At 43.9% G+C, this 16,581-nt stretch overlaps 1 protein-coding gene across 3 annotated transcripts in view; it reads right to left on the reverse strand.

Annotated features, from left to right (window-relative positions):
- Nucleotides 1-322: 322 nt before the first annotated feature.
- SLC12A3 (solute carrier family 12 member 3) overlaps nucleotides 323-16,581 on the reverse strand; it is a 46,375-nt gene continuing 30,116 nt past the window's right edge. For 2 of the 3 annotated variants that reach the window (XM_043986116.1, XM_043986115.1), the window contains exons 19-26: nucleotides 14,515-14,597; nucleotides 14,351-14,428; nucleotides 13,729-13,830; nucleotides 12,127-12,238; nucleotides 9,163-9,249; nucleotides 5,562-5,697; nucleotides 4,258-4,325; nucleotides 323-464 (exon numbers count right to left, since the gene is read on the reverse strand). In XM_043986116.1, coding sequence (XP_043842051.1) covers nucleotides 323-464; nucleotides 4,258-4,325; nucleotides 5,562-5,697; nucleotides 9,163-9,249; nucleotides 12,127-12,238; nucleotides 13,729-13,830; nucleotides 14,351-14,428; nucleotides 14,515-14,597 — 808 coding nt within the window. The remainder of the gene's footprint in view (nucleotides 465-4,257; nucleotides 4,326-5,561; nucleotides 5,698-9,162; nucleotides 9,250-12,126; nucleotides 12,239-13,728; nucleotides 13,831-14,350; nucleotides 14,429-14,514; nucleotides 14,598-16,581) is intronic. The other variant, XM_043986114.1, reaches the window with a different exon arrangement.

The following is a 16,581-nucleotide window of genomic DNA, read 5'->3' on the forward strand; positions in this document are numbered from 1 at the left end:
GTTTGAGTGTTTGGGATGATGACATTTCAACATGATTGGCTTCCTTTGTGATCCTACATGTTTTATTTTAGGTTTTAAAATCTTATTCCGAGAAGGGATCCATGGGTTCATCAGACTGTGGAAGAGGTCCACGGCCCAGAAAAGGTTAAGAAGCATTGCCCCAAGATGAGAGCTAAGGAAAACAAAGTTGAGTCAGTGCTTGGAAATCTGCTTATGGTGGTGTCATTGGGTCTCTGCTTAAACTGCAGTATAAACATGAAAGAGGACCCGCCAGTCCCCACACAGGGACAGTTGCAATGAGAGTCGAGGCCCAGTCTTGGCCTTACTGGCAGTAAAATGTCAGAACATTTTCTTGATTTCCTCTGGTCAGGATAACAGGAGGTCTCAGATCCTGAGATAGTGTCTCCAGCCAAGCCATGTATAGGGAACTTGGGCATTTTCCCTTCCTTCCTATTGGCAAGGTTCTGCAAGGCAGGAGAAAGCAAAAGAAGGGGAATTACTGACCTTTTCCCATTTATACCCAGCTTCTTATTTTGTCTTTCAGTCTGGCAGCTAGGTTTATTGTTCCCTTCCTGAGGCTTATCTGGCCTGCTCATACACCACTGCCCATCCCTGGAGAGATTTCTCTCCTCTTCATGGCTTTTCTCTGCTTTTTCAAGAATCTGCTCAGAACTTAGCTCCTCCTTCATGAAACCTCTAGACACATCCTAACTGTGGGTCACTGGGTTCACTTCAGCATCCCTTTTCAGGCACCCACATATGTAACTCAGATGTCAAGTTTCCAAATTGCTTTCTTCCATTTGCTTGTGAGGTTTAGAGATATCAATTCATTTGGAAGACAGGGGGGCTAGGTTCAAATCCAGACTCTGTCACCTTTCAACTTTGGGTTGTAATCAATAAACAAGCATTTATTTAGTGGCCACTTAGTGTCAGGCAAGCCACTTAGGCTCTCTGTGCCTCCATTTCTTCAACTGTATGTAGCAGAGGAAAGGAGAGAACTTCTGATCAATCTGATATGCCCCTCCTCCCCCTACCCTAGGGAGCTGGGAGAAGTTACCTTTGTCAAAAGGGGGAACTTCCAACAAAGGGTTGCCCATTGAGGTGCTTTCTAGTTCTAAGTTTAGAATCTTGAAATCCTACGATCCAATTCACACAGCAGCCAGGGAACAAAGGTTCCTTATATCTTTTTTTTTTTGGGGGGGGCAGGATAATGAAGGTTAAGTGACTTGCCCAGGGTCACACAGCTAGTAAGTGTCAAGTGTCTGAGGTCAGATTTGAATCCAGGTCCTCCTGAATCCAGGGCCCATGCTTTATCCACTGTTCCACCTAGCTGTCCCCTCCATGGAGGTTTTAAAGAAAAGGCTAAAAACAGTTTTGTTCAGGCCTGCTTAGGAGCAGGAGATTCATAGAGCTTCTTGCTGAAGGGTTTGTTAGCCATTGCTGGTAGTTAGTGATGGCCAAAAGAGATAGACCTACAGAAAGTGATTCCACTGTCTTTTGTGACCTTCAGGGACTTCCACTGAGGATAGTTCTGTTCTCTTCCGAGTAACTTTTTCTGCAAGAATTTGGACACTCACACCCTATGCTCTGGCAGTTATTGTGATTGATTGTTTGGGTTTCTACAAAAGGATGATGAAAAAAGAGCTCCAACCCACTGGGGTATTGGCCTTTGGAATAAAGATTATGGCTCTTGGCTTGAGTGACTGGTTTGAGATTTGGGAGCAGACAAGCTTAAATAAAAAAACAAAGTACAATAGGCTACAGTTTTGTACACCTACATCCATACACGTTACCTAAATAGCTGTCTCGGTTCATAACTATGTTTTCTTCCCAAGTGGATATTCACTGTTTCTGAAACCTAGGTGAACCTAACACCTCTGACCAAACTCCTTCACCCTGGATTCTTGTGTTCTGTACTGGCTAAAGACCTGTAGCTGAGCCTGTTTCTCTAGGCATAGCTCCCACAGGACTTTGTCCCCCACTCCAGAATATTATAGAAAGTGTTCATTAGACTACTGGGAAAATGCCCAGTTTCCCTCTGAGACTCATCAATTCATAGAATTTAGAACTGAAAGGGATCTCAGAGAGCATGCAATCCAACCCCCTTATCTTATATATGATGAAACTGAGGACAACAGATGTGATATGATTTGGTCGAGACCATACACTAAGTCAATGATAGAGCTAGAATTTGAACTCAGGTCTTCTGACTCCAAATCCAGTGCTCTTTCTACTCTAAAGGGGGCTCACTTCTCACCAAACCCTCTTCAGTCCCTCCCACCATGCCTTCATGTCTCTACGAAACCCAATCTACCTCTATCTCCTCTGAGCACTGGTAATAATAATAGCTAGCATTTAAACAGCTTTAAGGTTTGCAAAGAACTTTAGAAATATTATCTCATGTCATCTTCTCAACAATCTTGAGAGGTAGGTTCAATTATTATTCCCATGAGAAAACTGAGACACACAGAGGTTAGGTAACTTTTTCATAGTCACATAGCTAAGAAGTAGCTGAGGCATAATTTGAACTCAGGTCTTTCCAACTCTAGGTCAATCACTCTACGGACTATTTCACCTAGCTGCCCTAAATCAAATCTTATTTCTATCAGTATCTGTTTGACCCTAGGCACAGTTTCAGTTTTCTCATCCGTAAAATGAAGATGTTGGATTGGATTAGATGCCTCTAAGTTTCCTTCCAGTTCTAAATGTAGGATACCTCAACTTCTGCTTTAGTTTCTTCTTAGATCCCACCACCAAATAACCAGGGAATAATGCAAGATCTATCTTCTCTCCTTGTCCTTTTCCCAAATACTATTACTAATAAAAGAATACCGATAACAATAGTACTTGGCATGTAGATAGTTCAGTACTTCACATTCATTAGCTCTGATTTGGTAAGGAGATGCTAATTAGGGGCCTATAGGGTGGGTCCAAGATCCGAGATACCAAAGGTCTTTCACAGACTCTAGTCACAGGTGCCAGAGATCAGGTGTTCCCTTTCCTACTCCCCCTCCCCTCCCCCCCCCCATCCCCCACCATGCCCCTCTATTCTCTTCCAATAAAAAGCCAATACTTAACAATATTATGTCCTCCCTACTCCCAAGAGAACAGATGCTATAAGGTCACAGGTTTTCAAGCTAGAAGGAACCTTGCAGATTATCTCTTCCACACACATCCAGTTTTATAGATGAAGACACTGAAGTCCAGAGAGCTTAAATAACTTTCCTAAGGTCACACAGGTAGGAAATGGCAGAACCAGGTGGAGGCCTCATTCATGAACAATGGAGCCTTGAACCAGGTATGAACACCTGTTTGACTCTATGTAGTTATTAACACCTGCCTAATTATGAATGCCACCCTTCCCAGAATCAAGGAGAAATGACTCAGAAGTTGAGCTACACAGCTGTTGAAACATACAGGTCACATGTCGCTTGATGGTTCTTTCCAGGCCTTAGCTCAAGGGAAAAAATACAGAAGAGGCACCTGTTTGGCAATCTTCCCAGAGGACTCAAGGTGGAGGTCTCCAGCTGGATGTCTCTGGTGGTCCTGGTAGATCTTCCCACCCATCCATATCCTTTCCCTTGGTACCCCTTAAAGTGATTTATCCCACCTCCAAACTCCCATCATGCTCTGTGCCTTACACTCTTGTGCACTTAGTGATCTCATTCTGCTTTGAATTGTGTTTGTAATCTCTCTCCTACTAGACTGAAAGCCCCTTAAAGGGAGGGAAATTCCATGTCTTATTCATCTTTGCAGCTCCCTCAATACCTAGCACAGTGCTTTGCAGGGAATGGGTGCTCAATATGTGTGAGGTGAATTGAACTGAAGAATTTCAGAGCAATTGAACTAGGCACCAGTCCCTGACTTTCAGCTGATATGAGCCAGGACAAAAGTGACAGGATGGAGAGTTAGCTCAACAAAATGTATCTCTTCCTGAGAGTGACATACTGCTAGAATACACTAGGGTACCTCAGGTTCTACTTATGAAGCTGATTTAGTGGGAAAAGAGAAAGGGGGAAGAAGTAAACACACTGAGGTTAGTGATTCTGGAGCCCCCCCCCCCCCCACCATGAGGGGCTTCTGGGTCAGCAAATCTTGCTATAGTGTGTTCTGTGATAAGATCTGAGATAGATAACCTCTGCATTAACATATTGGAATCACCAACTGATCTTGGCCCTTTATGCCCTTGATCTGGGGAGGGAACTTTTCCTTCCCTAACTTGGGAGAAGCTTTTCATCCTGGTTGGACTTGACTTACATGACTATGAGAGCAGCATCTCGGGAGTAATCCAACAGAACCTCGTTCAGTCTCACCTGCCGAAGGGACTGAGGGGAGAACAAAACTCATCAGTACCCACAGGGTGGACAGCAGGCATCTAGGGTTGTCTCTGTCTTAATTCTTAAAAACTTTTTTTTCATCTGGGGTCCCTATATATTTATTTTAAACTGTTTTGATAACTACATTTCAATAGAATTAGCTTTTTAGTTCATATATTTTATTTTATAAAAATATTTTATGAAAATAATTTATAGTATTTTATGCATTTAAAAATAGCATTCTAACTAGCTGTGTGACCCTAGGCAAGTCACTTAACCCCAATTGCCTCACCAAAAAAAAAAATAGCATTCTAAAAAGAGTTTTATAGTGTTCACCAGATTGCAAAAGGGGGTCTGTGACACCTAAAAAAGCTAAGGGCCCCTGGTCTAAATGAATATGCATTCCCTGATCTCCTGGAGAGGTAGAGAAGTTTCAGGACAATTTGGAATTTAATTGCTAAACTCACCTCATTGAGGAAGCCTTCCCTGATTGACCCCAGTGGACCTTTACTTGCACTTATATTTTGGTGAACTATATTAATTTGCAACTGTTTGCATGTCTATTTAAACAACTAAACATTTTGAGTGAGAATCCTGTGTCCCCAACTGGATTATAAACTTGGGCAGTGACTGAATCTTTTATTTCTTTTATCTCTCCCTCCCCCCAGTACCTAGGAAAGGTCTCTGGACACAGGCATGATCAATGAGTGTTGTTGATTGACTGTATAGAGGGAAGATTTGCAGGGGACTGGGGACTGAATGATAGTCAACATCTTAGTGGAATCACTAAAAAGTAGAGAAGGCAGCATGGTAAAGGTGTGTGTGTGTGTGTGTTGGGGGAGGCATTGGATTCAGAGCTAGGAAGCCCAAATCCTTGACCTAACCATATTGCTAACTCCTTTTGGGTCCTGGAGCAAATTGCTTTCTCTTCCCTGGGCTAAGGAACCACTGGCCTAGATGATATCTAACATCAGCTCCAAGATTCAATTCAATTTGACTCCACCCCATTCTATCATTTACCCTGGAGAAGAGACGGAGGAGAGGTGTAGGGGTTAAATGAAGGTCAGCAGCCCATGTGAGCAACAAAATTGGCCGCATGGTCTGATTTATACTGTACTCATATTAGTCCAGCTAATTAGCTCCAGATGCCCTTGTAGCAGGAAGGTGGGGAGGTTCCCAGTTCTCCACTTGCCCTTTTCCCTCCCTCCAGTGGCACCAACTCAGAAACATCTTTGCCAACTCTACCTTCATTTTGTTCTTATTAATCTCCTCATCTGAGATCTTCCAGGGGCAATCACGTCTCATCTCATTAACGGTAGCCTCATCCTTGAAGCCGTCATTCAGCCGAAATGGGGCAATCATGTCCTCAAACCGCTTGGTGCTGAGGACAGAGGAAAGAATGTGAGAAACTCTTCCTTCACTTCATACCAGGTAGTAGGAAGATGGAGGTGGGAGTGGAGTGGGATAAGGAGAGAGGAAGGGAAGAGGAAAAGAACAAACATTTCTATGATACCTATAATGTCCTAAGCAATTTACAATTCCATATGAACCTCACAACAACCTTGTAAGGTAAGTGCTATTATTATCCTCACTTGAGGAAACTGAGGCAGACAGAGATTAAGTGATTTGCCCAGGGTCATATAACTCGTAAGTGTCTGAGGCTGTATTTAAACTCAGGTCTTCCTCCATTCCTAGGGCAGCTAGATGAGTCTTCCTGAGTTCAAATCTGGACTCAGACACTTAATAGCTGTGTGACCCAGGGCAAGTCACTTCACCCTGTTTGCCTCAGTTTCCTCATCTGTAAAATGAGCTGCAGAAAGAAAGGGTAAACCCCTCCAGTATCTTTTCCAAGAAAACCCCAAATGCAGTCACAAAGAGTTGGATATGACTGAAGAACAACTTCCTCACTCCAGGCCTAGCGCGCTGTTTACTGTGCCATCTAGCAGGCTCTAATAAGACTCAATACCATCCATCCATATCTATCCACCCCACTCCCCACAACAGATCTTGAAGTGTTCCTTCCACTCTTCTCCTCTCTCCTCTTCCTGGAATGATAATAGCTGGCATGAGAGCCACAAGGTACTTCACATTTATTGTCCTATTCACTCTTCCTAAGAACCCTGTCATCTGAGTAATGCAAGTATTCTTCTCATTTTACAAAAGTGGGCTAAGTTGTTCAAGGTTACACAGCTTCTACGGCCCAGCTGGGACTTGAGCCCTGATCTTCTGATCCCAGTTCTAGACCTTATTATAATAAACCAGTTTTGGCCTCTCCCCCTTTTCCTTTTCCTCTCAGGTCAGTGGAAGAGTGGGGAGTGGAAGGTGGGGGTACAAGAAGGTATTATCTTATACATCAGGTACATTTCTGGGAAAACTATGTAAATTTGTGTGTGTGTGTGTGTGTGTGTGTGTGTGTGTGTGTGAGGCAATTGGGGTTAAGTGACTTGCCCAGGGTCACACAGCTAATAAGTGTCAAGTGTTCGAGGCTGGATTTCAACTCAGGTCCTCCTGACTCCAGGGCCAGTGGTCTATCCACTGCACCACCTAGCTGCCCCCGAAAACTATGTAAATTAAAGTTTTCTAAACTGAATCTTATTTTAAATGCCTGGACAGAGGTGGGGGATAGGGTGGGTTAGAGTGCCAGTTAAAGGATCACAGTGAAAGGTTTCAAAAGAATAATAATTCTTATCGATCAGATCTTCAGTATAGATCTAGACTGTCAGTAATGTCAGCTTCTCTATGGGTCTCCTATCTTGCCCAGGTTGGAAGTTCAGCAGCCACTCCCAGGTCTGATCCCACCTCTGTTCAGCAAGGAAGCTTTGATCTGCTCCATTTCTGCCCTGGGCCAGCTCCCCTCTCAGGCAGCCACTTGGCCCCTCATTCCCTAAGGGTTCACCATATTGGTGCAAAATGTAGTGTGGACTTTGCAGATCAGAATTCCTGAGCTCAAGTGATCTGCCAGCCTCAGCCTCCCCAGTCAAAGAGATTGTAGGCATGGACAACAATGTCCAGCCTGCCTTCTATTTGCTTTGCACTACATTTTTACCTTGGGTTTATTTTATATTTGCTTATATGGACACATGCTATTTCCTCCCAACAGAATTTAAGTTTCTTGAGGGCAAGGACTGTTTGTTAAATTTAAATTTAAATAAAAAATCCCCAGTACCTAGCACAGTGTTTGGCACATAGTCAGTGCTTTAATATAAATGCTTGTTGATTGATTTCATATTAGCTTCATGTGGGAGTACACTTGTCGTTACATGGAGAGGGGGGATGGTTCTTGACCAAAACATCCCAGTTCCTCCTTTTTCCAGCCTCCAAGCATTGGTGGGGAAAGTGAAGAAGAAGCATAAAGCCAGACCATCCTGAAATATAAGGATGGGGACCTTCCATCCCTGAGCTGACTAAGGGCATCTCATAACAAGAAGCAGCTCCAGGGCTGGAGAAAGCTTAGGAATTAATGAAGCTAGGAAGCCATTCATTTCTTTTTTTCTTTTCTTTTTTTTTTTTAGTGAGGCAGTTGGGGTTAAGTGACTTGCCCAGGGTCACACAGCTAGTTAAGTGTTAAGTGTCTGAGGCCAGATTTGAACTCAGGTACTCCTGACTCCAGGGTCGGTGCTCTCTCCACTGCGCCACCTAGCTGCCCCTGGAAGCCATTCATTTCTATGGACAGACTCGTGCCCCTCAAGGGCTTCCTAGTAGGAAGCTCAGTAATTGCTTGAATCTTGGAGTTTGAAGCATCCCGCAGCTTAAAGTGCTTCTTTATGGGTAAACTCTTGTCTTTGGAAAACCTGGTTTCCTCCCAAACTCAGTACAAATGCTGCCTTTCCTGTTCTCCCCCCCTCCCCCTCCTCCCCAGGTTGTGCCCTTACTGCTCAAATCACTTTGTGTTCATTTTTTAAGATATTCTGTATGTATTAAGTTCATGTTATTTTCCCCATTAGAATACAAGCTACTTGAGGGCAGGGAAGTATTTCACTTTTGTCCGCGTGCCCAGGGCTTATCACAGGGCCTGGCCCATAGCCGGTGTTCAATCAATGCTTGCTGATTGATTAAACCTGGCAGGAAGGCTTTCTGAAGGGGAGAAACTCAGCTGTGAGCTGGCACACATTGGGATCATTGGATTTAGAGCCAGAAAAGACAGTTGAAGATCATCCTTTTGCAAAGGAGGAAATTGAGGCCCAGAGAGGAAAACAACAGGATTTGATCAAGATTGAACAGTAGTAAAGAATCAAACCTAGGTCCTGTCATGCTAATCTAGTGCCCTTTTCCACTAAGCGGAGAGAACCTTGATAAATACTTAGAACCTTTGCCAGGTCTCACCTCCAGGTATGCCTTGGAGAAAGGCCTAGGCAGTAATGTTCAGAAAGCCAGAGGAAACCACAAAGAAACTCCCTGCTTCCACCATCACCACCACTACAGTGAGTGGCTTCAGATGGTTGTTTTCCCTTCCTTTCTTTCAGAGGATCACAAAATCATTGAGCTGGCCTTCTGATCCAATAAGGGCCTGAAAAAGAATCCACTGTACCACACATCTAACGAGTGGTCCTCCTACCTTAGCTTGAAGACCTCTGGGGGAGGAAACACCCTAGAGAGCCCATTCCTCTTTTGGACACCTTTGTTAGGTGGTTTTTCCCTAAGTCAAACCTTTATCTGCCACTGTGTAACTTGTCCAGGATCCTAAGAAATTGAATCTTACCGCTGAGGGGAGAGCTACCATCTCTTCCTAGGACATACATACAAATACTGGAATTCCATTTGAGACCATCTATAAAATGGGCTATTTGCCCCTACCCATGTCCACCATGCCCCTGTGCCCCAAAGCTCCAAGATACAGAGAATTTACTGTTCTGGCCGAGGCTTCTGATTGATGTCGGGAAGGACGTGAACTTCATGGAATCCTAGACGGAACTTGCTCAGCAGTGAAATGATCCTGTAAGGCAGGTGAAGATAATTTGTTGTTGTTCTTTTTCCCTCAATTACTTATCAAGTAATGTAAAAAACCTCTCATTTCCATAGTGCTTTAAAGTTGACAAAGAGCTTTCCTCATAAGAATCCTATGAGGCCCATTTAGTTATCCCATGCAATGTATTATTACCACAGTTTCTCAGAAAGATAGGTGGTTGGGGCAGCTAGGTGGCGCAGTGGATAAAGCACCGGCCCTGGAGTCAGGAGTACCTGTGTTCAAATCCAGCCTCAGACACTTAACACTTACTAGCTGTGTGACCCTGGGCAAGTCACTTGACCCCAATTGCCTCACTTAAAAAAAAAAAAAGAGGTGATCACTTGCCTAGGGACACAGCTAATAGGAGTAAAAGCAGAGCTGATTCTAAACCCCTTACATCTCTTCTGATTTGATTTTAAGAGCAAATTCTCCCCTCCCCATCTTCTTATGTCTTTATCTCATGATTGGAGCTGTAAATGTTTGTTCTAAGCACCTGGTATTTTCAAAAGCATGAAAAGGGAGTACAAAACAAACAAACAAAATTTCTCCAATGGTCCTCTAATAGGAACACACTTGGGTCTCAAGATAAGCAAACATCGAGTACAGAGCTTGGGGTTTATGAGGTGGGGCTTACTCAGAACTCCCTACAGTATGATTTTGGGAGGCGCTTAGGTTGCTAAAGAGCTACCTCCCTGCTTACAATGTGCCCTGCACTGTGAAGGACACCAGGAAATGTTCCCTGTTGTCAAGTGACTTACAATCTTGATGGAAAGAGGAGAAACAGAAAACATTCAAGTTTCTGGCGCTGTAGCTCTGACTGTGCTGTGGACATTTAGAGTGGGAGGGATCTGTCTGGGTCAGGAAGGATTCTCAGAAGAGGTAAGGGGGTTGAGCTGGGCCTTGAAGGATGGACAAGATTTGGATAGATGGAGGGTAAAGAGTAGGAAGGTCATCCCAGCTGGAAGGAGGGGGGGGGGGGGACTGAAAGAGACCTGATTTGAATGGTGATTTTGTGCTAGAGAGTGGAAGGAGAAAAGGTGGCCTGCAGAGGTGTGGATGGGAGAATGAGATCAGAGAAGGCCGTCAAAGCATCCACTCAGGTGATTCCATGTTGTTTAGTTTGTTTATTTAAGGACAATTATCTACAAAAAGGGGGAGACCAAGGGGACAGTCCAAAGTGGGGCTGGTCTGGCTGGTGCCCATGAAGCTAGTGAGTGGGTGGAGGAGGGGCTGGGGTAAGGGTTGAGGGTGGAACCTGTCAGAATAACATCCCTGAGAGCCTGCTTAAGCTGTTTATCACTTTCCCTGAAAGGCCAAAATACATTCTCCCCCACCCCTCCTCCATTACTTACTGGCTTTTTGTTTGTTTGTTTTTTCAGAGCAATAAGGGTTAAGTGACTTGCCCAGGGTCACACAGCTAGTAAGTGTCAAGTGTCTGAGGCCGGATTTGAACCCAGGTCCTCCTGAATCCAAGGCCGGTGCTCTATCCACTGTGCCACCTAGCTGCCCCCACTTATTGGCTTTTTGCTAGAGGGGAAGGAAGCTCTCCAGCCCAGTGTGAACCTTCTCCCTCACACATGAATGACCCTTTTTGAAATGATTTATTTTCTTTTTAAAAAAATATTTACTTATAACATTCTTTAAAAAAAATTTGAGTTCTGAATTCTCTCCCTTCCTCTCTCTCTTCCCTCATTAATAAGGCAAGCAATGTGTCATCTGATATAATTGTAAGAGCAAATTTCACCCTCCCCATCTTCTTTCTGTCTCACAGTGGAGGTGGTTTATGCTTCTGGGCACCTGGCATTTTCAGAAATATGAAAAGGGGATATGAAAGCAAAAACCAAAAAAAAAAACAACAAAAATACTGTGTGATTATTTGGGTGACTGGGTTGCCTTCTAGTCTTCTGATTGGCTTCTCTGCCTTAAGTATCTCAGTCTCTGTCTGTCTGTCTGTCTCCTCCAGTTCATTCTCCACTCAGCTATCAAATTGATCTTCCTAAAGCACAGGTCTGACCATGTCACTCCCCTATTCAAAAAACTTCATTGAATCCCTATTACTTCCAGAATCAAATATAAAATCCTGTGTTTGGCTTTTAAAGCCCTTCATAATTTGGTCCCTTCCTACCTTTTCAGGCTTCTTATACGTTACTTCCCTCCAAGAACTCTGCTGATGCAATGACACTAGCCTCTTGCTGTTCTTTGCACAAGACACTCTCTCTTGGCTCCAGGTATTTTTCCTAGCTGTCTCCCATGCCTGGAACTCTCTCCTTCTTAATCTCTGCCTTCTGGCTTCCCTGGTTTTCAAGTCTCAGCTAAAGCTCCACTTTCTCTAAGAAGCCTCTCCCAGTCCTTAATCTTAATGCCTTCCCTCTGAGATAATTTCCAATTTATCCTGTCTAGATCTTGTTTATACATAGTTGTTTGTGAGGTGATCCTCCTTGAGAGGAGGGACTTTTTTTTTTTTTGGCCTTTCTTTGTAACTAGTGCTCAGCACCATGTCTGTCACATAGTAGGTGCTTAATAAATGCTTGTTGACTTGAATTGATTTACACAGCCTTAGACTGACTTGCCTTATAGTCAGAGGTGTGCTGGAGCCAGTTAGCTGTTAAATGTCCAGTGAGTATTCACACCTTGGAAACTGGCAAATGCTACATATCAGGACTTATTGTTTTGTTCATTGTCTAGGTTAATGAAACTGATGTGTCCTACAGAATTTTTTTTTCTGGTGAGCCAGTTGTTAAACATTTATCAGCACATCATTGTTTACAGTTCATCAGATAGTATCATAAACAAGTCCTCAAGTATCTTTGAATACCCCAAACTTCTGATGGTGGCAGAGGTAAGTCTCCATCCACACCCACTTACGCCTTTCTTTCTTCATCCATCCTGTTGATCTGGCCCCCAACAAACACTCGGATCTTACACTTGTTCCACCGCTTCTTTCGACGGAGGAGATAGGGAATCAGGAGGGTGAGGCCTTGCCAAAGTAAAAGACACATCAAAGAAGTCAAGAGCCCATCAGAACCAGCCCCACAAGCAGCACCATTGCCCACCTACCTGCCTCTTCTGAGTCACAGTTTTTTTACTGTGGATCAACTATGTGGATTTTATGACTTAATCAACAACGTTGTGTGAAATACCAACCACTCTGTTCAAGGGACTGGACCAGGTGCCTCATTAAAAGAAAGACATTTGTAGTTTGTTTTACAAGGTCAAAGAAAGAATGTGGTTCACTGAAACTCCCATTTGGCCTGGGAGTTGGGAGACCTGGGTTCTGGTCTTAGGTCTTGATACTAAGTCAATCTTGGCCTTGGGCAATTAACTTCATAGAATTATAGGATCATAGAATGTAGGCAGCTAGGTAATGCAGTGGATAGGGCATTATGCTTGGAGTCTGAAAGGTCTGAGTTCAAATCTAGCCTCAGACACTAGCTATGTGACCCTCTGTGATTGTAACTTATAGAGGAGCTGTTGTCCTACACTGGTAGAGGAAGTTCCTCACTAGAAGTTCCCTACATTAATCAATCATTAAACAGTTATGAAGTACCTACTATGTGCCAGGTACTATGCTAAACCCTAGGGTCACAAAGAAAGGAAAAAAAAAAACCCAGTCCCTGCCCTAAAGGAGCTTGCAATCTAATGTGGGAAATGATAAACAAGTCATTACATATAACGTATATACAGGAAAAATAGGGGAAGTCACTTAACCTCTGTTTCAGTTTCCTCATCTGTAAAATGGGGATAATAATAACCTTTACTTTCTGGGACTATTAGGAGGATAAAATGAGATAATATTTGGAAAGTGTTATGTAAATGCTAGCTATTCATCATCATCGTTGCCATTATCACTACCACCACCCCTAGGTTTCAGTTCCTTCACCTATGAAAATAAGGGATGTGGGAGGTCTGTGGATTAGTTGGTCCCTTTAAGCTCTAAAATTCTGATTCTATATGGTATTATTATCAGGACATTTCTGAGAAGAAAGAGAATGGACAAGATCAGTATTATAAGACTTGAGAGTCTCAAGGGACTGAGAGTCATCTACTTGTTCGAACTTTCACAACACAGGATCAAGATGCACAAAGAGGGGAATCCACCCCAAATTTCATGGCTATTTCCTGGTAGAATCAATAGGACTCAGGAATCTCAATCAATAAGACCCAGGACAGGATTCCCAGAACAATACCATTTCTACTAGAAACTACTGTGTCTCATGAATGATCGTGTCAAGAATATGGTAAAGATGGCCCTAAAAGATGGCAAAGAAGAGGAAGAGAAAGAAGAAGGAGGAGGAGAAGGGAGAGGGAGAAGAAGAGGAAGAAGAAGAAGAAGAAGAAGAACCTATTAGGGGATAGGGGATGGCAAAGGGAGAGGCAGAAGGGTTCCTTTTTAGACTCATGTCTCAGGGAAGGGAAGGGAAGGGAAGGGAAGGGAAGGGAAGGGAAGGGTACTTTGGGGTTACTGACCTCCATCATCAAAAAGCCAGTAGATATCAATGGTCTTCTTGCCCTGTTCAGATTGGAATACGGTGCTGGCTTGTTCTTCAGCCACCAGGACCTCTGGGTTCACTACAAAAAGATAATGAATGAGCCATATAACAAGAGACATACTTACCCATGACTCTATGGTTGGGAGACAGGTGGCTCACTCACCCTGATCCTTTCCCTTTGGCAGACAAAAAGTACCCTTCCCCCATACCCTGCTCCTTGATCATGACTTCATTGTAGGCAGGGAGAGCCAGAGGGACTTCCCTGGGCCATCCCAAAGTCAGATATATTATGTCATAGACAAGTCTATCTGCAGCACTCTCAGTGATCTTGACTCCAAAGGAAGGAGCCCATGTGAGAATATGGCCTAGGGGGCAGCTAGGTGGTGCAGTGGATAGAGCACCAGCCCTGGAGTCAGGAGAACCCGAGTTCAAATCCGGCCTCAGAGACTTAACACTTACTAGCTGTGTGACCCTAGGCAAGTCACTTAACCCCAATTGCCTCACAAAAAAAAAAAAAAAAAGAATATGGCCTAAGCCAGTCAGCTAACTGCCCCACAGGTTGACAGATCACGGATGGCTGAATCTTAGAGGGGACTGCCATGTACCACTGATGGAAGGCCTAGCTCCGTTGGCTCTGGCTTCTTTCTGGTCTTCAGCTGGGTCAAACACAGGATTAACTACAAGAAAGAGGAGAGAGGTGTCCTTGAATTCAGCCTGTCCATAAGAGCCTGGGAGTGTCTAGGATGTAGAGGAAGGTACTTACTGTGAGCTTGCATCACTTCAGAGACGTTGAGACCTTCTCTCATCCTCATCACACACACACCATAGTTGAAATCAAAGGCATCACTGGGAAGAGAATAAACACACAATCCTGCTCGCTGTCTGTCCTTTGAGTTCCTTGAATCAGGAAATCAACATAGGCCTCTTAGGCTAGTTGAGAATGTAAGTATTCGGAGACCAGCGTCATGCACAGGGAAGGCCTTATGCTTTGGCATAGTGCATGATGGCCTACTGGTATCATTAGAAGGGCATTTGCCCCCAAATATCCTCCCTATCTGACTGCTACTGTGTTGGAAATTCTTTCCTAGGGTATGCTCAGGGCCAAGCTAATGGATCTCTAAGCTCCTCTTCTAAATCGCAGGTGTCATGAGAAGAGAAAAACATAAGAAGTCCCCAGAGCTTTATTATGATTGAGTCGATCAGATCTGCTTTCCTCTCAGTGCAAGAGGAGGTGAGGTAACACGGAGCCACAACACTGCTGCTGAGGAGGAGAGGAAATGAGAGAGGGAAGTGTAATGGGAAGAGTGCTGGTTTTGGAGTCAGGCAGACCTTGGTTTGGGGGGGGTGGTATGGGGAGATCTATGTGTCACAGTGGATAGAATGCCAGGCCTGGAGTCAGGAAGACTCAGCTTCCTGAGTTCAAATTGGATTCAGATATTTACTAGCTGTGTGATCCTAGGTAAATCACTTCACCCTGTTTGCCTCAGTTTCTTCACCTGTCAAATGAGCAGGAGAAGGAAATGGCAAATCACTCCAGTGTTTCTGCCAAGAAAACCTCATGGACAGTATTGGAAGGATATAGTGCATGGGGTCATGAAGAATCAGGCATGACAGATACTGAACACCAGTCTCTGACCCCAAATCCAGTATTCTTTCTAATAATTCTTAAAGGGCATGGGTTTCTCTTCTTACTTGGCAATAACTACAACAACAATAACTAGCAGCTACATAGCACTTTAAAGTTTGCAAAGTGCTTTACATATTTTAACTCATTTGATCCTCACAACAACCCTATGAAATAAGGGCTATTATTATCCCTGTTTTTACAGAGGAAGAAACTGAGACACAAAGGAGACAAGTGACTGCACAGGGTCACATACCTAAGTGAATGTCTAAGGAGAAGATTCGAACTCAGCTCTTCCGGACTCCAGGTCCAGCCACTCCAGGCTTTTCACTGAGCCACCCAGCTGCCCCACAGCAAATGCTTAATAAAGACAACTTGATGATGACTACGTTTTATCAGATTATCCTAGTATAGCACAAACCCAACTATCCAGCACCCAACTCATGGCTACATTCAATTAAGTAGCTCACATTTTTATCCTCCTTTACAAGGGGGAGCATGGCATAGTATAGAGAAAACTGCCCTTGCAACTAAGAACAGTTGGGGCCAGATCCTGCCTCTGACCCAGACAGGCTGTGTGACCCTTAACCTCTCAGGGCTTCAGGTAACCCTCTTTGACTGCAACTTATAGAGGAGCTGTTGTCCTACATTGGTAGAGGAAGTTCCTCACAAGGGGTTCCCTACACTAATCTTTTTTTTTTTTTTTTTTTTTTGCGGGGCAATGGGGGTTAAGTGACTTGCCCAGGGTCACACAGCTAGTAAGTGTCAAGTGTTCGAGGCCAGATTTGAACTCAGGTACTCCTGAATTAGGGCCAGTGCTCTATCCACTGTACCACCTAGCTGCCCCACTTACATTAATCAATCAATAAACAGTTATGAAGCACCTACTATGTGCCAGGCACTATGCTAAGCCCTGGGATCACAAAGAAAGGGGAAAAAACCCAGTCCCTGACCTAAAGGAGTTTGCAATCTAATGGGGGGGGGGGATGATAAACAAGCAGTTACATACAGACAAGAGGGAGCTGTTGTCATACACTGGTAGAAGAATTTAATTATTTGCCCATAATAGGAAGTAATTAACAGAGGGAAGGTACTAGAATTGAAGGGTTGGGAAAGGCTTCCTCTAGGACAAAGTTTCTTAAACTGTGGGTGGTGATCCCATGTGGGGTCCCATAACTCAATGTGGGGGTCATGAAAAATTTGGCA

The sequence above is a fragment of the Dromiciops gliroides genome, chromosome 2 (genome assembly GCF_019393635.1).
Source record: "Dromiciops gliroides isolate mDroGli1 chromosome 2, mDroGli1.pri, whole genome shotgun sequence".
NCBI classification, from domain to species: Eukaryota; Metazoa; Chordata; class Mammalia; order Microbiotheria; family Microbiotheriidae; genus Dromiciops; species Dromiciops gliroides.